The sequence below is a fragment of the Trachurus japonicus genome, chromosome 21 (genome assembly GCF_045865225.1).
Source record: "Trachurus japonicus isolate A0001 chromosome 21, Traja_1.0".
Lineage (NCBI taxonomy): Eukaryota > Metazoa > Chordata > Actinopteri > Carangiformes > Carangidae > Trachurus > Trachurus japonicus.
Window position 1 is genome coordinate 23,850,352 of NC_140927.1, and position 22,628 is coordinate 23,872,979.

The window sequence follows — 22,628 nt, forward strand, 5'->3', positions numbered from 1 at the left end:
ATCGAGTGTCAACTTAAGTAGTCGTTGAGTGAACAAGGAGTCACTCCTCTGCAGCTGTGAACACACTCCTCTATGTTTATTAATCCGCCTGTCTTCATGGTTGTTATTATTAATAATCATTATTAATCGGTTAGTTTAGAAAATGTTTTTAAAAAGTACTGAAAATGACTAAAATGATAGTAAACTCATTGCCTCCAGCTTCTTGAATTATTTTATTGTGCGATATAAAGTAAACATACTTGGGTTTTGGTCTGTTGTTCAGACCCTTTAATGTCTGTGAAACCATTAATGGATTAATTAGAACAATAATCAGCTGATTAACTAGTAATAATCCTGCCTGGAATAAACACAGATCACACTACACACTATTATTTTAAATTAACTACACACTTCTGCACATGACCTTAGTCTGGATTAACATAAATTCAGACGACTACAGGTCTGTATGAATGAATAGTAGATTATACTCAGAAGAGTAGACGCTCGTACACTTGTGTGTGTGTCAAAGTGTGTGTCAGTGTGTGTGTGTGTGGTTACGTGGTATCGACCCCGAACTACAGGCGCACACACACTCACACACTGAACCCCTGTACAGCTCATCATTAGACAGATTTAGAGACCGCATTATAAATCCCCATAGACCAGCACAGATCAATACACACACACACACACACACACACACACACACACCAGCTCCATTATCCAGCTCATTACAATAATCTGCTCCCAAAAGGCCGTGACCTCGCCCTGTTAATGACCCCACGCACACACACACACACACACACACACTGGGCGCCCCCTGCCATCGCTACACCCCACGGCTCTGACCAGCTCACACACACACACACACACGCACACACACACACACACACACACACACACACACACACACACACACACACACACACACACACACCTCCATTACCAGAAGCCTCAGAATAACTGAGGCCTGTCTGTGTTTCTAGTTTTAACAAAACCCTGCAGCAGTTACCGGACTAAATCTTCAAATTTTTCTAAAGTAAAACAGAAGATAGTTGCAGCCGCGATGGATGAGACTCAGGAAGCGTCCATCCAAGCGTTTCCATGGCAACACCAGGAGCCCAATGTGATTCTTAAAGGAATAGTTCACCTGATGAATACTCCGGAGTAGTTTTTTATTCCTCAAAGTGCATCTGGAGACCCGGCAGGGGGGTTCGTAGTCCAACGAAATCCTTATAAGAGAGTCAATAGGGCCCGACACAAAAAGGTCCATAAAACTATACAAAAACATTTAATATTCCTCCATACTGCTTGTCCGCTGCAATCCAAGTGTCCTAAAGGGATATAGTCCAGAGAAACGACGTCAATTATCAGAGCGTGCCCCAGGCAAATTTAATACAGGACTTTTTAGGCTGTAAAAATGTCCTGAATGACGTTGTTTTAAGTAAACTCTGGACTATATCCCTTCAGGACACTTGGATTGCAGCGGACGTTTATGGACGTTTTTGTGTCGGGTCCTATTGACTCTCATATAAGGACTATGAACAAGCCTCCCAGGTCTCCAGATAAAAAACTACTCCAGAGTATTCATCAGAATGAGGGTGAGTCAATAATGACTTGAGAATTTCCTTTTTTGGTGAACTATTCCTTTAAAAAAAACCCTGGTTATTAAGAACTTGATTTAATTAAAACTCCTAGAGTGAGAGCAGAGGGAGAGCAGCTTTTGTCTAAGTTGTAACTTTGTCCACTTAAATGCCTGACTCCACCGTAGGAAATCAGAGCACTGACAACACATGTGGTGCCACACCTCACTGTCGTAGAGCCCAAACAGTGTAGAGACTTTGTTTACACCTGTAAATCAATTTAATCTCTGATTCATTCAGTTAACGCAAGAAAAATAGTCATCTCTCCGCCCCCTCAGCCCCTCTCCCTCTCAGTCTCCCAGGAGATGATGTCATTCCCTATGTTGATGTTTCTCAAAGACGTACAGTACACCACCAGATAGATGCTGAGATGTAGAGAGAGAGGGAGAGAGAGATCAGGTATCCATCAGATCACCATCCCAGGCCTCTGCGGAGCGGCACGTTGCTATGGCGGCGCTTTAGCGTTACCATGGTAAACAATCCCGATGTTGTCAGGGAGAAGTGTTGAGTTTCTGACGGAGCGCTGAAGACTGAGCCGCCGAGTGTCGTTGACAAAAACAGATTATATTTAGGTTAAAACTCAGTGAGCAGCAGTGGCGGCTTTAAACAGCTCGTAATTAATCAGGTTATGTTTTTTTTTCTTATTCTTCAGTGAAAACTATGAACTCTCTTTGTTTTCCAGCTTCCCCAGTGAGGAGACTTAACATTAAAAACAAATAAAAGCATTAAACCAAACGTATAACTGGGGCTGAGGGGAAAGCTGAAGTATAAGGTTACATTTTAAGCTGATAATGACACTGAATGAGAAATTAAAGTCATTACAATTCATCCTGAGTGGAGCCTGAACATTTGGTGCAAACCTTCATGGCAGCTCCTCTGATACTATTACTAATAATAATACTAATATTTTACGCAAAACCACAGTCAGATTAACCTCTATTGAGCCTCTTTTAACTCACATTGCACATGGCCTTTATTCCCTCGAGAAAAAGGTAGAAAAGTCACGTTTCAGCTCCTAAAATCTGAATATTTTTTATTTTTCCAATTTGCTATACAATTCTCAAAAACCCAAATACTGTAAAACTCATTTGGTTTGTCAGCTGCCTCAGGGGCTTTTTTAATTATTATTATTTCCTAAACTGAACAAGAGAAGAAAAGAAGAAGAAAATTCATTGTCAGACCTATTGAAAATGAACACGTCATGTTTACATGAACTAAACACCAGGATCTTTATAACATTTTAATTGCCAGGTTGCTTTAAAATCAGTGTGTTAAAAACGGGGGAAATCCAGCAGAGTTCGACCACCTGTCAAATGAATTGTGTGTGTGTGTGTGTGTGTGTGTGTGTCTGAGGTACGAATGTTTGCTGCTGTACAATCAGGTTTCTTTTCCTGACAAACTAATAAAGCCTCTCTACCTGAATATGAACGAGCAACAGGTAGGCACGTTACTATGGATACAGAGGGTGACTTCATGGACACTAGTTAATATTTAACACACACACAAAAACACACAAAGGGCCATAAAGAGCCTCCGCAGACTGAAACGCTCTGTAAATTATAAAGGTGTTTGTTCCACATCCAACAGCTAAATAATAAGCAAAATAATAAGAAAACATAAATGAAACAGAATAACATTTTAATTTAATCAACCTCATAGTTTTAACTCATCGTTGTCACTTTGAAGTTTCAGTTGCTGCAGAATAAAGCAAAGATTTAATGAAGAATTTGATAAAAATCCGGTCAAACTTCGTTCCCGCCGGCCACACACTGTGCTGATGACATCATGTTGACCTTATGACCCCAACCTTTAACAGTGGCGGCGCCAACCGACCATCGCCGCCTCCCAGAGATTACACTTTGTCCCGTCGGACGCAGACGAACAGCTCTGTGAGCGAGCAGCAGACTCGACTGTTGGATTGACAAGACAATTGATCTGGGAGGAGTCGTGACGGCACCTGGCGACCAGGGCGAGCCCGGCCCGGGGACGTGTCGTGATCCCCGCCACCGCCTCTGCCGCCGCCGCCGCCGGCCTGTCAGTCTGTTGTGCTGTTAAACAACTGCAGTCAATCCATCCCAGCGTCTGACAGTGCGTATGGAAACGGACTCTATACACCGCCGACGCAGCTCGCCCTTTTGTCACTCTGACTGACTGCCATTCACTCTCTGCGCCGCCGCTCACTCTGCAGCTGCCTCGCAACGCCACAACGCCACAGAATTAAACAGCTCTGGAAACAGGAAGTGTCGCCATTGTGCGGCTGAATGTTCGGACCCGAAGGTTAAGAAGTGGCGGTCGGTGGACTGCCCGCTCCGCAACGCCACGACTCACAAGACAATACGCTTTTCACACTGACCTCTGGCTGGAAAATAGGCTTAATGTCCGCAGCAGCAGCAGCAGCAGCATGTGTGTTTACCTTCACACACACACACACACACACACACACACACACACACTCAGCTCCTCTCCTGCCGCGGTGTGTAAAGTCACAAAAGCCGTCACAGTTTGATGTGCAGTGTGACCACGCGAGCTGACACACGACCTGTCAGCCATTCATGTGTGTGTGTGTGTGTGTGTGAGAGAGAGAGAGAGAGAGAGAGAGGCGAAGCACAATCACTTAAAGAAGTTGTGACTTCGCTGCCGGGCCTCATGGGTAATCTGGTTTGACGGACGGACAGACAGACAGGTGACCAGCGATAACATGTCAGGCCGATGCCATGGTGACGGGGCGACGGCAGCGTGTGTGCGTGAACCTTCGACCTCTTCATTTATGCATAGCTTGTAACGTCTCTGTCGGAGCTGACGTCATAGAGGACCTGCAATGTAAAGACTGAGAGTGTGTGTGTGTGTGTGTGTGTGTGTGTGTCAGGGAGTTAAATCCATACAGTCAGAACTCACAACATTTCTATTGTGTATTAAGTGTCAGTCACGCTCCGCCCACTTCGCTGCACCTGGGAAAATCAGCGTCTGGGAACTTCAGGCTGCAGCAGCTACGACGTCCTGAACGCTGTTAACCAGATTGAAGCTGCTTGAATTCATACAACTTTATATATTTTTTACAGGAAACATGATGGTTAACACGATGAATCGGATTCATCGTCTTGTTTTTGTCTTGAGATACTGAAGCAGGATTTCTCTGCTCGATGCCAATTTCAGTATTGAAACAGTGGGTGCCTTTCCATTACCCCTAGAAATGCACAAAACCTAAATATCGCAATAAAAAACTGGTAATGGAAACACCTACATTTCGAAAAACCTCTCAAATAATAAATAATAATACTCTTTTGTTTATGACAGTTGTGACTACACAAATATACACGTCGTAGTATCATATTTGTTATATAACGTTATCCACTGCTCCATGTATTGACTTTTGGACGGCTTCGTCCTAAACAAATGCACATGGCGGGCGGAGGGTTAGCAAAACAGAGGAAAAAGTGACCAGACTTGCATAGTTCCTCTTTAAGAGAATTATGGGATATCGCAAGAGTTATGGCTCATTCGCAAAACACCTTTCAATGGAAACACCTACAAATAGCAATTGTACTTTTTCGAAATTTCAGAAGTATTGCTTTTATTTTGCGAAAACCTGTAATGGAAACCCAGCTATTGGTGTTCTGTTCATGTGTACACCTGTTTATCCACCTATTACTCCAGCAGACATGAGGCAACATTAGCACTCATATCATATCAGTCATATTTGTGACCATCTGATGAATCTAAGTCCAATACCCCGTCTCCTTTTAGCTCTAATTTGGTCTCCACCAGCTCCTGAGACAAATATATGACTGTAATTGTTAAATGTCAGCTGTTGATGCTGAGCAGGTAGGAGATTGATCACAACAACAGAGCATTGTAATTTCAAATCAGATATTCTTATTGCTGATCTAAGTCTTTTCATTTTCATAATTTGAAACTAACTCCAGTCCAGTTTGTTTGTCTGAGCGGGTCTGGGTCGCCTGCTGTAACTTTCCCTTTAACTCGTAGTTATTTAAGCACATATATGCACATGATTTTGAAACCAGATGCAGATACGTCACATACATATACACACATTAATGTTCACATATATGTGTCTTGAAGTGTGTATTAGCTCATGTCTGACGTCTCTAGAGACTTTCATGTTGAACTAAAATGAACTGGACATACGTTCACGTAGACGGTGCTGTAGCTAATCTCTCTCGCAGACAACACGATTCAAGTGCTGACGGCATGTAACTGAGTACTGCTGAATGTGTGTGTGCGTATGTGTGTGTGTGTCTAAGTGTAATCTGTGTGTCTTTGTTCTGGTGGATTAGCAGATTAGATCTCCTGTCTGATGTAACTCTGACTCACTTCATTAAACTGAGTGATGAACAAGCTGATAGAAAACAATGAAATTATAATCTGAGCATCTAGCACCCGCGTCTATCCGTCTAACTAGCTAATCCTCGAACACGAGACATGTGCACGTTTTGTCTCGTATCATGTCACCGGAGGCTTCGCACACAGGCACTTAAGACAAAGCTGAAAATTGAATGGAGTGAAAACAACAAGTGAGGACCAGATCTAAATGTATAATGTCTTTAACCTTTAGGAATCTGGTTGAAGAAGATTTGATCAAATCCAGCAAATTGCAATATTAGAATCACAACATACAGGTATACGAATATTAACACTGTTGATTTTTAATGCTAGACGTCTTATATGTTCTCTGTTTTACGTGGGAGTGGAGAGAAAACAATATTTAGTTTCCCCTCATGTTTTTACATGCTGTGGCATGACTATAAAGCCTCCTTGAATCCTTGAAAATCACCAAGGACAAAAACTGTGTTGTAGCTTAACTCAACTTTATCAGGAAGGTAATGTCAAATAGAGGAGATTCATGTCGATCATTTGAAATGAGCAAAGCCATTACTTTCGTTACAAGTGAAAAGACGTATTGCAGATAACATCAGATAATTAACAAGCCATGTCAACAAGTTTTCCTGTAATAACCACTACTAGACTGGTTCTCTTGACCTCCGGACACCAAGGATGTGATAAAGCTCTGGTCAACAGGGGGCGCTATCATATGAGATAAAGCGTGCAACAACTAGGCATCTAGTTTTTCTCTATTTAAACAATCAGTTTGCACCAGAGTGAAAACAAAGACCGACAAAGCTGTTCACTATGACTTTATCAAAGTGTGAACAGGGGCAGGAGCTATTATTATAAAATAAACACCTATTTAACACCTATATAAACAATCCAAATCTATTTTAGGGACAGGTTAATATATACAAAGACACTTACGGCTAATGACAGCACTATTAGTCACCAGTGTGTGTGTGTCTGTGTGTTTAATCGTCTTACTGTGTGATGCTCACACATGAATGAATCATGTTTCCAGTTTATCTCAGCTCTTATGTAACATGGAAAAACTCAGACTGGACGTGGGGCCAAGGAGCCTCCAAACTGGGAAAACACTGGTTTTAAAAGTCGATTTATCCAAATCACAAAACTATTTATTTTAAATTCTCTCTCTGTGCTGATCATTTAGATTTGAGTCAATGTTAATGGTACCAAATGCAAATTAAAATCATTAAAATCATTTGTCAAGGTATAGGAGGTGCAGCTTGTTTGAACTGGTGCTGATCTCAAGATATTTTAATGAGTTTCGACCAACGTCGACCAACGACCAAGGTCGACCAACGACTGTAGTTTTGTAAATATTATCTTATTTAGTGTGAAATACATCGCTGAGTTATGTCCTGATGACACATAATGATGGTGTGTGTGTGTGTGTGTGTGTGTGTGTGTGTGTTACCTGTGAGCAGCTCCTTCAGGGTGTTGTACCAGCTGTTGGTGTGTTCGGCGGAGGCGTTGTGGAGGTGCAGCGTGTCCTCCTCCAGCTTCCTCCCTCTCCTCCTGCAGCAGAACAGAGCCAGGCCGAGCACCGCTCCCCCCGACTCCTGACCCGCTGACCGCCGCCGCTTCACCTTGATGGCAAACACGTCCTGCAGCAGCATCATACCTGACTCTTCAACCAGCGCGTCACCTGCAGAAGAAGTAAAGGAGTTAACGCACAACACCTGAACACAACGTACACCTCACTTCACTGAGAATGTAGTTTTTATAGATAATTATTCACTATAGAGGGCTGAGTAGTTTGAAATGGTGTTGTGTTTATGTTACAGGTAGAAACTATGAATTATTATGAGTTAGGGATGAAAATAAGACCCCACTTCCTGTCTCATGCTCAGCCAGGCTAAACATGAACTGAAACTATTCTTATCAAATTAAAAACCAAGATAGATTTCATTTTATCCTGTAATAGATGCCAAAAAAGAAGGTTTCTAGTGTGTTTTAGACATAGAGAGTTCAGCATCAAACGTCATCCCTTTGCACACAGAAGGATGTCTCTCGTGGTGGGAAGCCAAGCAACACATCAACACAGACTGAAACCGATGATGTCGGAGGCATAAGCACGACAACAACATGAAGCAATTAAAAGCATTTATAAAGACAGGACGGTAAGGAATACAATAAAGATAAGAGGAAAGGAAAGAGAAAGGAAATAAAAGCAACACGAGGAAATTTATTGTGGAAGGAATTAAAGCAATCAGAAGAGTACAGGAGTACAGGACCAATGATTTTCTTTCGGTTTTCAGCTTTTGTCGATTGTTGTTTCTATTCTGTTACCTCATAGTTGGTGCTTATTTGTATATTTGTGTGTTTCCAAATCTGCATTTAGTATTTTGTTTTTTAACCTAAAAACATTATTATTATCAGTAATTCGAAAAATTTGTTTTGAATCATGTGTATATGTTTATCTGTTCGGGCAAAGACGAGGTGTTCACATTATTTTGCCCTCCCTCCTGGTCAGTCATAGTAAAAATATAAACGTAACCTTTTGCTGCTGGTGGTCATCTATGTTCACGTTACATAACATAATTATCTCTATTAATCACTAATCCATTGATCAGCAGAGCGTGCAGCACCGCCTGTCAATCAATCAGTTTAATCGGAGAGGAATTCTGAAATCTGATTGGTGCGTGTCCGATTAATCATCTAATCTTCTGAGGATAATGTCAGCAGAGCTCAGAGTTACATAACTCACACGTGCACATGCACACTGACACTTTATTCATAGTTTGTTAATGACTGAGCTCATACGGAGCAGAAGAGTCTCGGCTCAGCTCAGTCTGTCCTGGTGGCCGACTGCGGTACTGCAACTAAATAATTAACTAAAAAATTAAACTATGAGAACTGTCATCAGGACTTCTCCAACTGCAAACTGTAGCCTGTGACATTTCAGTATTTGTCAAATGCTCCCAGGGCCAAGAAAGTTTTAGTACAGTGTTGAATTAATCACTGGTAAAACCTGTCTCACTATTTTGACATAGAGATGAAGTCATGAGCCTCTGCTTCAACTCATGACAAGCTCACTTCTTTCATTAATGTTTATAAAAAATGCTGCCTGTTTTTCAGGTTTACTTGTTTTCCACAAAAAAATGTTGTTATAAGAAAATTAAACCTCAGATTTTTCTTTGTGAACACACACGAAAGAAAACTTCCAACTAACTAGTCTTTGTTGACTAAAGTCGTTCCCAGCCTTCCCAGCTCACGCTGTCCAGACACTTGGATGGAGGATGCTGCTCATTATAGGCCAATAAAAACATAAATATTTATAAATACACAAGATAATTTTTCAGAAAAGAACAATTTCTATCTAAATACTTGAAGTTATCATGGAGGCCTTGCTCCAGGGCTGGATTTCTAGTTATAAGTGTAGTGACAAATGATGAAGAAGGATGGTATGGCCATGACAGATTATTACAGCAAGCAAAATCTGTTTTGTAAACTTGAAAATATTATTAATAAATGTATTTAAAAGAAACAGTATGCATCTCAAACATAAATTCCCCCCTTTAATACCATATTATGGATTCAACCTACTTTGCACGACAGATCAGAACAAAGAAATAACACAAAGACCAACAGCACTATACGGAAATATATCAATAAAAATACTATTGTATATAGAATATCAGAGTCTGTGAATGCAGGGCTGAGGAGCTTTAAGCAAACTTTCAAAGTTGTTTTTTTAAAGTGCTGATCGAGTCAGTCAGGCTGTTCCACCGATTTGTGGCTGTTCCAGCTGATTGCCCATAAGCAAAATGGTATGGTGCAATCTCATATAGAGGATATACTGGAGGATCCAACAGATTTCACTCAGCGTACACACTAAATTGTGAATCCTATCCTTTAATCCTGTCCTGTAATTGAAAAAATAATCTACAAATTAATCAATGATTATATTAATCATTAATTATGGCACCACTTGTTTGTGTTTTGTTTTTGTTTTTCGACATGAGAAATGACTTTTATTTTGAAGCTCAAACCAGCTTCAGACGGACACATGTCATAGCAGGTGGACAAACATCTGTACATGAAAAAAATATAATATTAATCCACTGTAATCATCATAAATAATCAAATACGTCCAGTTCTTGAGGTTATTTATCAAATCCCAGCTATGGACAGGATACAGTATCACATACTGTATGTGATATGTGACAGACCCTGAGGTTGTAGCTGAAACCAATAACCTATTTTATGTTCACTTCGTAACAGCTATTTATAACCACAAACCTTTGTTGTTGCCTTCAGAGCTGATCCGCCCAGCATGTGTAATCTCATCTCAATCCTCTGAAGAAGCCTGGTCATTACTAATTTATTTTTTAATATTCAGAACTTGTTTGACCATTAAATTAACAGAACTGACTCAAAAAAGTGTAATTTTAAGTGAAGGTATTATTATTTTGTTCTTATTTTATATTGTATTATCATATTATCCCTTATTTGGCATTTATTATCATGTGAGGAACTCATTTTTGTATTCATTAGTTAACCTAAGTTTTAATATTGTACAGTATTCGTCAACAATTATAGGTTAATCAATCAAAAACATTTATTATAAGACCTGTAAAATATCAGAGGAGATTCACAGATTCATCAGGAAATAGATATATTTGATGCTATCTGATTAACCCCACCAGCCCCCACCCCCTCTCTATGAAATACCCTCCCGCTGTTATCAAATATCACATACCCCGAACCACCCGCCCCTCGCCCACACGGAGAGGCCAGCGTCCATATGTCGGGGTGACAGTGTGTGCTCATTTGACATTGTATTAACAGTTTATGACCAGTTTTTTTTTATCTGTGACTTCTAAAGCAGGACAGTGATGATAGTACAGAGCTATAAACACACCTGCAGGGCACTTTTCCATCTGGTTGACTTGAGTGTGTGACTTACAGTAGCCCTGAATGTCAACATGTTGGGTAGTAGTAAATCCAGGTCTCTCTTTTATTTTGAAAATCATTTGCTCAAGTTGTATAAATTTTAGCTCAAAAAATGGGTTTTAGTCCAGACCAAATCTGCGTTTTTCCTTTGCAGACGTTAATTTTGTGTTCTGTCGTATATTCAGTCGACTTTTTAACCAATGGCACTGCTTATAAAACTTGCTTTTATCTTTTGACTCGAAACGCACACTTTTTTTTTGTCTTAGCATTAGACACTTAAGCATTGTGTTGTATTGTTCACAAACTCAAGTTATTAACACACCTGTTTCAGTTCAAATGACATTTTAAAGTTGGGCCGATCAAAATAAAAACACAACACAGACTGTGTCAACATATGAGCAAACAGTTGCTTATTTACACATCCAGCAAAACACAGATTAACATCCATCCATATTGAGAAAATGATCATCCTACATGCTAATTTGAGCAGTTAATGCACAGTGGGTTTATCAGTGTTGTCCGCTACAGCTGGAAACAAGGTGGAGAAAAGGGATGGAAATAAACCAAAAAAATTCACGAGATAAAAAACCTAAGAAGATCTGTAAATCTGAGGCTTTGTCATTATTATTTAATTATTTTTTTCTCCTCTTTTTTTTTACTTGTTTGTTTTTGCGCTACACCATTTTGTACTGTACCATCCAAACATGGAAAATGAAACAGTGACAAGGAGAGAGACAGATTTTCCATCCACTCCAATAGAGATGAGTCTGATCTGAGCTGACAGAACCTACAGAGACGACACACACACACACACACACACACACACACACACACACACACACACACACACACACACACACTGTATCGCCCATCACAGGTAGTGTGCTACTTGGGTCCAGATGGAGATGAGTTTCCCATCATGCCCTCACCACACCAACCCACTGTGCCAACACACACACACACACACAAATGTTGGTGTGTAAGAGGACACATTGACATAAAGCATTTCCTAAACCGCTCACTGTAATCAACCCTGAAATATTTTGGTGCTCTATGAGCAGAAGCTGGAGTGGTTGTTTAATTTCAGTGTGTTTAAGAGACTAGTTTTATTTCTAAAGCCTGGAAAAGAAGACAGAAAAATGTGTTTAATTAATTTCTGATGATTTCCCTTGAACCTTGGCATTGTTTTCCTTTTCTTCTTTTTTTGGGATAATGGTTTTGAACCCCTGTTTGTTTTCTTATTTATTTGATGTGTTGATGATGTGCGCTGGTTCTGGTTTATACAGAAGTATGCATGACACAATAATATAAGTCATTAATTCATTCATATAATCATAATCATCATAACTAAATGCCAAAACCCTAAAATTAACTGTCAAACAAATGATCCTCACAGTACCAAACTAAAATGTGTCCCCACAGCTATAGAAAGACTGGTAACACACAAGCAACACACAAACAAACATAAATATATAAATAAATATAATAAATATATATAGTATATGATATATTGGTGTTATTATACCTACGAGGAGCGCGTATGAACTTCTGTTTGCTCCCTGGAGGTTTCACCTTCCTCTAATTTTAAACTCAAAAACAGAAACATGTCAAAACCCTAAAAATAAATTATTAGGCGTGTGGGGACAACACACACACACACACACACACACACACACACACACACACACACAGTGCCAGTGCCAGTCCAGTCTCATGGTGACCAGGCCATGTGGCTAACTGTGGGGAGTTATGGATCGTAATTTATACACACACACACACACAGGCTGCAGCGCTACATCACTGTGTTATTAACGACACCAATCATTTAAACTGCTCCAGTGCTCTGATATGGTTAAGTGATTATAAATTGATCAGTTATTGTTCCTTCGCTCCTAAAACCTCCAGAGATACTTCACTGACTGCAGGAAAGTAGAGCGTCCCAATTCCATACTAATAGCAAACCTGAGCTGGTTTTTGATGCAGACTTTTTACTTCACTGTCACTGGACATGAAGTTCCACATTAGCACACTACTCGAGGAAAAAATACAGCTGCTAAAAATATGTTTTTGCAAAAATATAATGTGGCAATTGCTTTTATCCATTTATACTATCATGAAAATCACCAAATCATTAGCCTGTACGTTAACACTTTATAATAAGGACACACTATTAAGCATTAGTTAAGCTTTAAATACTGAATTCATCATTTATAACACATGAATACTCATTAGTAGGTAGTTTATAAACACAGTTAAAGATGTTTTACTCATCACTGATAAGCACTAACTGTATATAAACATACTAATGAGTATTCATGCGTTATAAATTATGAATTCCGTATTTATTAATGCTTAACTAATGCTTAATAGTGTGTACTTATTAAAAAGTGTTGTCGCCTGTTGTATACAGTTCATGATTTAACATCAATACAAAACAGTACATACAGTAACAGCAAATTACTTGAAGCTGAGAGTAGGTGGGAATCCTTACATAGTGCTGCAGGTACAACACCTGAGGTTCAGCACTGATACACAACATTGTGTGTCTGTGTGACTGTCCTACAGACAGACAGACAGACAGACAGACAGACAGACAGACAGACAGACACACAAGCTGTAGGGTGAGACAGGGTAAATTCATGTGTAGAAATAAACAACAACAGCTGATCCATTTATACAGAAATATATAATCAACACACACACACAGCATGCTGACAGGCTGACTGTGTGTGTGCGTGTTTGTGTGTATGTGTGTGTGTGCTAATCTCCTCACACTGAGAGACTCTAATAACCCCCCACGGGCTGAACCAACTGCTCTCTACTACTGCCAACACATACACACACACACACACAATTCTGGCTTAATGACATTAGCTTGGATGAAATACAGCAAAACAGATTGGCTTCACACACACACACACACACACACACACACACACACACACACACACACACACACACACACACAGTATTTACACCTTCATCCTGCTCCACTAACCAGTTCTGTCTGAATGGATTTCAACCAAAAACTAACTCACAACAACACGCACAACGTTACCAAAACAATACAATAATATCAACACAACACGACCGAACCACAGACTGTTCAACATTTAGTTTGTCACACTATTATATCCGGTTTCATACGCGTGTCTTCTCCCAGAATAAACATTACATTTAAATCTGTATATTAACTGTAAATCTGTGTTTTTTTGTTTTGTTTTATCTTTGTATCTTCTGCTGTAACTTGTAGTCACAGAGAATGAAGTGTCTTTCTGGAGGCGTGTGCTGTGATCGGAGCTGCAGGAAGCCAACATGGATGAGATGCTGCATGATGGGATGGTGGTGTCGTGCTCCCACAGTGAGTCCAGGTTTTCCACATTTACATGTTCGCCAATTTATTATTAATGACGCATTGACTTACATAAATGTTTCTCTCCTTTTACATGATATTGAGTTGAAATCAAATGCTGTGGTATCGCCCAGTCCTAATATTAGCACAGCAAATGTGAATGGAGATGCAAGAAATTCACTTTTTTGTGTGTGTCATTGAGTTTAAAAGACTAAGCATGAAAAAAGGTTGTACTTAAAGTATCATTGTTCATGAAAAAAACCAAATTCAAGATACAAGCACAAATGAATTTACGATTTGATTTTCTTATTTTATCATCATTATTTTCCTCTCAGTTTCCATATCATCTCATTTCTATAGTATATCTATGTTGCACATATTGTTGTTTGTTGCTTATGAACAGCAGGTCTGATCGAGAAATAACGATAGGATCACATTAGATGACCTTCATATTCATGAAACTGAAGTATAGGAACCGCTGCTGTACTATTTTGTTGTTAATTTGTAGGTTTTCTAACACTAAAGTGCTTTAGAAACAGTACGATCGCGCACTCACTGAATCTGCTGCTGTAGGAAATGTATCAATTAAATTTTGTTTATAGAAATGCTTTAAAAAAAAAAGGGTTTTGACTTGTAACATGTAGGTTTTATTCATAAAGAGCTGAGAGCTATGGTGAACGTTCATAAAGAGCCCTGGGAAACGTTCGTATCGCGCCCCCGTGCAGTGGAAGCGTGTGTCCAGATGTCAAGTTTCAGGTGGTCTCAACATGACAGAACTTCTCCATTACAGCACCAGCTGCCTCCACATACACCCAGTCTGTCTATCCATCCGCCCGCTCGTCTGCCCGCCCGCCCTGACGAGGGGAGCGATCGCCATGACAACCTGTTTTACCACATTTACTGTAGTATACTGACCTGTGGGGTTCTCCGGGGTGATGGGCGTCCAGGTCAGCCTGGTTCGGGTGAGCAGCACGTCGTGACTCTTCTTCCCCAGTTTGAAGATCCCACGTAGCAAAACACACTCACTGACACACACACACACACACACACACACATAAAGACGAGAGGTCATTTCAACCAATCAGAGGTCATTTACATGTTTGATCATATTGATGCCTACAACTGCAATCAGCAATGTTTTTAATTATCAGTTCACCCACTTGTTATTTTCTCACTGAGCTGTTTGATCATTATGTTTATAAAATCAAATGTCAAGAAAAAGTGAAAAGGAGTTCATATGAGTCACAACGGCCTAAAGCAGGGCTGTCAAACGTGTGGCCTGTGGACCAAAACCGGCCCGCCAGAGGGTCCAGTCCAATCCGCGGGATGAATTTGCGAAGCGTGAAAATTACTTCTTAATAATGCGTTTTGTAAAAGAATAATTCATTAGCCGTAAACATCTTAATAACTAAAACAAAGAGAAAAGTTTAGAGTTCTCATTATTTATAGGTTATTACGATCTTATTTTACCGGTCCGGTGCACTTGAGATCATGTGGCCCCTGAACTAAAATGAGTTTGTCACCCCTGGCCTAAAGAGATGTTTAAAGATGCGAAACTCTCCTGCTGACTGTGAATGACACTTCATTTACCACTTAAACTTTTTCTTTCTTTCTTTCTTTTTTCCTTCTCTGATTGATTGCAGCGATGTCAACAGACAATCTAATCAGTTAACCAATATCACCTGCTAAGCTCCATCAAACAGATCCTAATGTCCCTGGTTTCTGCTGAGTGAATTAGTGTCTCTGCTTGTTTTCCCTGAAACGTACATTAACTTAATTATACCTGTAGCCCAAGTACAGCAACATATTTTAATACACAGATCCTGCTGTTTTTCTATAGTGTCAGTCAAAAGTTTGGACTTGATTTTATTTCATTATACACTGTTGCCCTTTTAAGTAGGAATAATTTTGTTTTTCAGACAAATTCCTCTTTTTTTTTCCTATTTATACACTTCAGTAATCACCTTTGACCAGGTGCAATGATTACTGAGTCCCTGTTACCCAGGTGAAATGAATTCATGCTTGTGGACAGTATGCTACAACACTGATCGGTGTTTGGATAAATGCACTCACTCAGTCACTAATACTCAATATTAGTGACCGAGTGATGTTTGAAAGATTCTTATGCATGAAATCCCCTCGAATGTGTTTCTGTTAAACTGACCAAGGTCGAAAAACTGAAACAAAGCCCTCAATCCTACTGTTCAATACCCCCAAATTTCTTTAAGCCTGAATATACAGTTTGCAAAGGTCAATTGTGGTTTAATTTTAATATTTAATGTTTGGAAGAGATGGATCAATAAAGTTTTGAGAAGATATACTCTTTATCTATCAAGAATAAACTACATTGTCAATCATTTCATGAGAAGAGGTAAAAAAACAACTTTATGGGCAACAGTGTATTTATAATTATATTAAAGGGGAACTATGCAAGTCTGGTCGCTGTTCTACTGTTTTGCTAACCCTCCTCCTGGCCTTGTGCATTTGTTTTCAACGATGCCAGTGAGAAATCAAACCATGGAGCGTTAGTTAACATACGATGTTAGGACACTCTAACTCTATTTAGTCTTATCTGTCATAAACAAGAGATCACGGGTTACGGAGCGCATTTGTGTCGCGGTGCTGCAGAGATGAGAGCTGGGACATCAGAGCATCGGCGCTGATCTTGTTACAAGTTACATGTCATTTATTTAACTTTGACAATACCTACAAAGCTTAATTAAGGTAAAAATGTAGCATAGTTAAGGTAAAAAAAAAATCCTGCATTGTTCCTCTTTAATAGTAAAGACAATCAGACCTATGTTTTGATAACAGCTTTACACACTGTTGGCTTTCCCCCAGCCAGCCTCATGGATGCTTTTCCAACAGAGCTCCCACATATGCTGAGCACTTATTGGCTGCTTTTCCTTCACATTATGGTCCAACTCAGATGTTATAGAGGCCAGATCGTCTGACGCAGCTCTCCATCACTCTCCTTTCTATAGTAAACAGGCCTTAAAGAGGAGCTATGCTACATACAACTACATTTTTACCTTAATTAAACAGCTTTGAAGTAACTGTGATGGTTAAATAAATGACTTGGCGCTCTAACTTCCACGTAGCATTTCTTGGCTGAAAAACAACTTTGCAAGATCAGCGCTGCCGCCCCGGTGTCCCAGCTCCCGTCTGTGCAACACCGCAACACAAACGCGCCCCGTAACCCGTAATCTCTTGTTTATGACAGATTAAACTACACAAACATATACACGTCGTAAAATCGTATACGTTAAATATCGTTATCTACCGCTCTATTGATTGCTTTTTCGCCGGCTTTGTTGTAAACAAATGCACATGGCTGAGAGGAGGACTTGCATAGTTCACCTTTAAATATACCCTGGAGGTGTGTTTGGGGTCATTATTGTTGAAAAACAAAGTGATGGTCCCATGAAGCACAAACCAGATGGACCGGTATGTCGCTCGCTGCAGTGGCCATGCTGCTTAAATGTGCCTTCGTTCTCAGTAAATTGCCAACAGTGTCACCAACAAAGCACCTACAATATCACACCTCCTCCTACTCCTCGATGCTTTACAGTGGGAGCCACACACACAGATACCATCCGTTCACCTTCTGTGCATGGCCAGGGTACAGCTCTATGCTGGTCTGATGTCCACTCCCTCTGTCTCTCTGCCCAATCAATCCTCATTTTCTTTACTGGTCTCTCAGTAGTAGTTTCTTTGCAGCGATTAAACCATGAAGGCCTGATTTACACAGTCTCCTCTCCTCTGAACTGTTTAAATAGGAAGTACAGTCTACATGGTGAACTTTGTGAAACATTGATGTGGACTCCAGTCTGATTCTTTTGCTTTGGGGAATCTGAAATATAATGTTTTGTGTTATCATTTAATTACAAATGTGTTATTTATAGTTTGATTTGAATCTTTGAATAAGAAGCTTTGCCCAAACTTTCAACTGTATTATGGAGTTGGTCGTTCTATATATCCGTCCAAAGCTTGTCGATCTAACATTTCAAGTTTTCTAACTAATGAAAGTTGCCACCCACACTATAACACCAGACAAACTTTTATTTTCTATTAATATCTGTTTATATTATCTGTTTGTACTAGTGTACTCTGTGTACTGCCCCCAAGCACTGAGAGTGAAAGTGAGCTATTGAAGTGAATTTGTTCTAGCTACATAGTATCTGCAATTCGCAATATAATGTATTTTTGTGTTTGAGTGTATTGGAGTGTTTGTTGTGTATCTGAAACAAGAGTACATCTGGGGAAAATTACAGAGGAAAATTTCCCATGATAAAGTGAAAGTAAGTCAGATTGATAGAGGTTGTTGTGATAACTCTGGTATTAGTTTATTATTAACTTCAGTCACAGGTTTTGCTTTTTGGTGGCTGTTTGTTGTATTGTTAGCTACTGTATTTCTGAACCCCAGATGTGTACTAACCAACACATCTGTCATATCGAGAGAGAGAGAACAATAATGTGACACAGTGATGCTTTCTTGGTTGGTCTTAAGAGTTGTTTTACATTACATTACTTAATCTTTATGTTGTATTTCTACGGATGTGTGTTATTAGCTACTTTACAAATGGATATAATAAAGGAGTGTAAAAAATGTTGGGGTTAGGTAAGGGAATACAATATATAGATTTCAGATATTACAAATCCCAACAAAAAACACAAGTATAACCCATCAATCAGTCAATCATATCAATTACATCCGGTTTGCCTGTCCACCTGCTGGCTTATACCAGCATCTCCTTCTTTTAGTTTTTTAGTATGTTTTTTATTTGAATTTGTATCATAAGTATTTTACTCTATTTATTGCACCCCACACTTTATTTCTCTCTCTTCTCTTGGATTTGTTTGCCTTTGTTACTGTTTTATTGTAGGCTATATTATGTAGGCCTATTGTGTATGGATGGTTTACATGGCAGCTGTCATAACTCCCTTGCCCAAAACAAATTTCCCCTGGTGGGACCATAGACTGTATGGGTGGGACAAATAAAGTTGATTTGATTTGATTTGATTTGATTTGATTTGATTTGATTTGGTATTGCAGAACCCATTTTTGTATTTTTAGTTTGGTAAAGTTTTGACGACAGGGCTTTTACTTTGAAAGAGTCACATGATTTTGTTTTTCTTCTTGATACTTTATTTTGAAGAGATTTATTTTAAGTATTTTGCTTCACTACAGTTAAACTTAGCTCTGGCTCTGTGTAGACCTTGTACCTGTAGGAACCTCAGAGGAACCACTCACCTGCGCTGCTGCTGCTCCTCCTCCTCCTCCTCTTCCTCCTCCTCCTCCACCTGCTGCTTTGCTGCTTCGCGCTTCTCCTTCTTCTTCAGCTTCTTCTTCTTCCCGCTGCGTTTCTCCTTCTTCTTTTTCTTCGTGCTCTCTCTCTGCTGCAGCTCCTCCTCGGGCTCCGACATGTTTATTTTCCGAAACAAACAAACAAACAAACAAACAATCAGTCAGTCAGAGTCTCTCTTTGATGAACACACCGACCGATAAACGTGTCGTAAGCTGATCAGCGACGGTCACTGTGGCTACGGTGTGTATTTCCGGGGTCTTGTCGCTATGGTGACGGGCATCAGCTTTTGGCTTTACGGCCTGGACTCCGCTCGGGCACGCGACAGAGCCGCTGGAGTGTCGTCATCATCAGCGGGCGGGCGCGCGCATAGCTGTTAGATAGAAGGGAGCGCGCACACAGACACAGTAGAGTTAACTCAGAGAAGCTGCTGCGTCTTTACGTAAATTCGTTTATTTACGGTTAGAAAACCTTAAATAGGTTTAAATGCTCATAGTCTGGATTAGATGCGACTGATTAAGGGAAAAAAACAACTCTGTATTTAGAAAAGAATAGAATAGAATAATTTATTAATCCTTTGCAGGAAATGATTGTGTCACAGCAGCTCCAATAGAATAAAGAAAAAATACAGATTCAATAATTAGAAGAAAAAAATAACTTGCTAGTAATAACATAAGGAAACAGTAACAAAATCTGTATAAAACATATTTACAGTAATTCAGTTAGTGCAGGATGAACAATTGTGCAATCTAATGTAATGTACAAGTGCAGGTGTGCAACTCTTTAATTATTATTTTTCAGTAGCCTATTAAAGAGTCTGATGGCTGCTGGCAGGAAAGACTTCCTGCTGCTTTCAAACTTGCACCTTGGCGGTAGCCTATCAGTCTGTGACTGAAGGTGCTCCACCGAAATGTGACATTTATGTGTGTGTGTGTGTGTGTGTGTGTGTGTGTGTGTGTGTGTGTGTGTGTGTGTGTGTGTGTGTGACAGCAAGTATGGCCATAGTTGTACAGTAGAAGACATTTGAACATAATAATGATAATACTGAGCAAAATGTACATGCACCACCAGCTTCCACAACTCAACATTAATGTATGTGTGTATATTGTGTTTACTATGGAAGAGAAAAAAATACTTTTTTTCTCAGAAATTCTGACTTTTTATCTCAGAATCTTTAAAAAAAATCTCCGTTGTTGGCCCTAATGCTCTTCCGTAGTTTACAAACCCAGACTCTAGTGCAGCCATGAACTAGTTTAAAGGGACAACGAGGAGTTTTGGAAAGCGAAGTGTTCTCACACTACATTTACCATGAGCCTCCGCGCGCACGGTGAAATTCTTGGACCGGCGCAAGACGGACGTCTTGTCAAGAATGTTTTCATTCATCAAGAATGAAAGTCAGAGGTTGGAAGACAATCATATACCGCCGTAGTTCCGACCATAAACGGCGATTCAGTGGCGTTATTCCCATGACCTGCCGGGCAGCGTCAGCGAAACCGAAAGTAAGGAAACGCTGGTCGGCTCACCCAGCATTTCCACCACTAATAATAATATAAAATAACGATTGAGACAAAACTACATATTTATCGAAAATGGGCCCATTAACAAGTGTGAGTAACGTAGATTCATCCACATTAATATGAGACTTTTTTATTGTCACAGAATATTTGGTTCTGCCGATGGAGAAACTCCTCGTTGTCCCTTTAAATTACAGCCAAAACATACTATCATCAAAAGTATCAAAATATACTAACAATAAACATGTATAGTTAAATTGAAAAGTTTAAATACAAAGTAGAAGAACAAAAAAAACAAAAGAGACTTCATATTTTGTTCCTTTTAAAATTGTCTGTCATGGTGCTCGTTAAGTTGAATTTAATGATGTATATGTGTGTTATAACAGGGTCAGTGAGTCTTTGTGTGGACATCCAGGAGTAAATTACTGTGCACCACATGAACAAAACAGCAAGATGTCTGTAATCAGTTTAAGTGGTGATCAGGTTAGTTTCAGGTTAACCACAAACCAGGTGTGAAGAGGCTGTTGTGTTGTTGTGTTGTGATTACCTGGAGGTTAATGCACCACACGAGCCCTGATTGTTATTATCTGTCGCCAGTGCTGTAAATGATTTTAATACACACCTGCCAACCAATCAGAACACAGGATGTGGCCTGACTGTGGAGTAAATACCTTATATGAGCTCCAAACACAGTGTGTGTGTGTGTGTGTGTGTGTGTGTGTGTGTGTGTGTGTGTGTGTGTGTGTGTGTTGATGACAGATGGCTGAGATTACGATGCATTAATCAGTGTTATGATCAGCCAACAGACTGAAATACAAAACCTCGCGCTCAAAGACTGCTGTTAATACTGCTATTAATACTGCTAATACTACTGCGGCTACTCTGTGTTCTCAGTGCAAAGAGAAATGTCTTTATTGATAACTTTAGTGTCTTGTTATTTATTTTAAAGCACATTTTTGTTATTCTTTTGCTCCAGATACCTTTAGTTTTATTATTATTTTACAGTATAATTATTTAAAACATGTTTTTAATAGATTCTGTTTCATTCGAAAACTGAAATCTGACTTTCTCTCATTATTATTCCACTTTTACAGGGAGGCTAAATGGTGGGATATGGCCACCATATTGTCCCTGTTGACTTACACACTTCAACACACACACACACACACACACACACACACACACACACACACACACACACACACACACAGAGACAAATACACACACAACGCAGCAGGACAGCAGTATGTATGGAGGGGGGCTCTCATGCATAAAGGAGATCATTTTCATAAATTAAAGTCTTGCCTGCAGAACGAACATCTGTGCCCTTCACACACACACACACACACACACACACACACACACACACACACACACACACACACACACACACACACACACAAATCCTGGTTTTGTCCTTCAGTCAGTGTGATAATGCTGTTACCGTGTTAACAGGGTTTTCTCTGTAAGGAGATATGTGTTTAGCGTCGTATACTCGGAGCTTGAATCTGCTTTAAAATAACACTGTTGTCACATAGAAACCTTGTATCTCCAAAACACTCAACCT

General features: G+C 39.8%; 1 protein-coding gene across 1 annotated transcript in view; it reads right to left on the reverse strand.

The window, feature by feature from the left end:
• Positions 1–19,719, reverse strand: part of cerkl (CERK like autophagy regulator) — a 33,532-nt gene extending 13,813 nt beyond the window's left edge. Inside the window, exons 1-3 of the mRNA XM_085765446.1 lie at positions 19,511–19,719; positions 15,157–15,266; positions 7,408–7,638 (exon numbers count right to left, since the gene is read on the reverse strand). Of these exons, the coding sequence (XP_085621572.1) occupies positions 7,408–7,638; positions 15,157–15,266; positions 19,511–19,668 (499 nt within the window). The 5' untranslated portion in view covers positions 19,669–19,719. The remainder of the gene's footprint in view (positions 1–7,407; positions 7,639–15,156; positions 15,267–19,510) is intronic.
• Between the last annotated feature and the right edge of the window lie 2,909 nt (positions 19,720–22,628).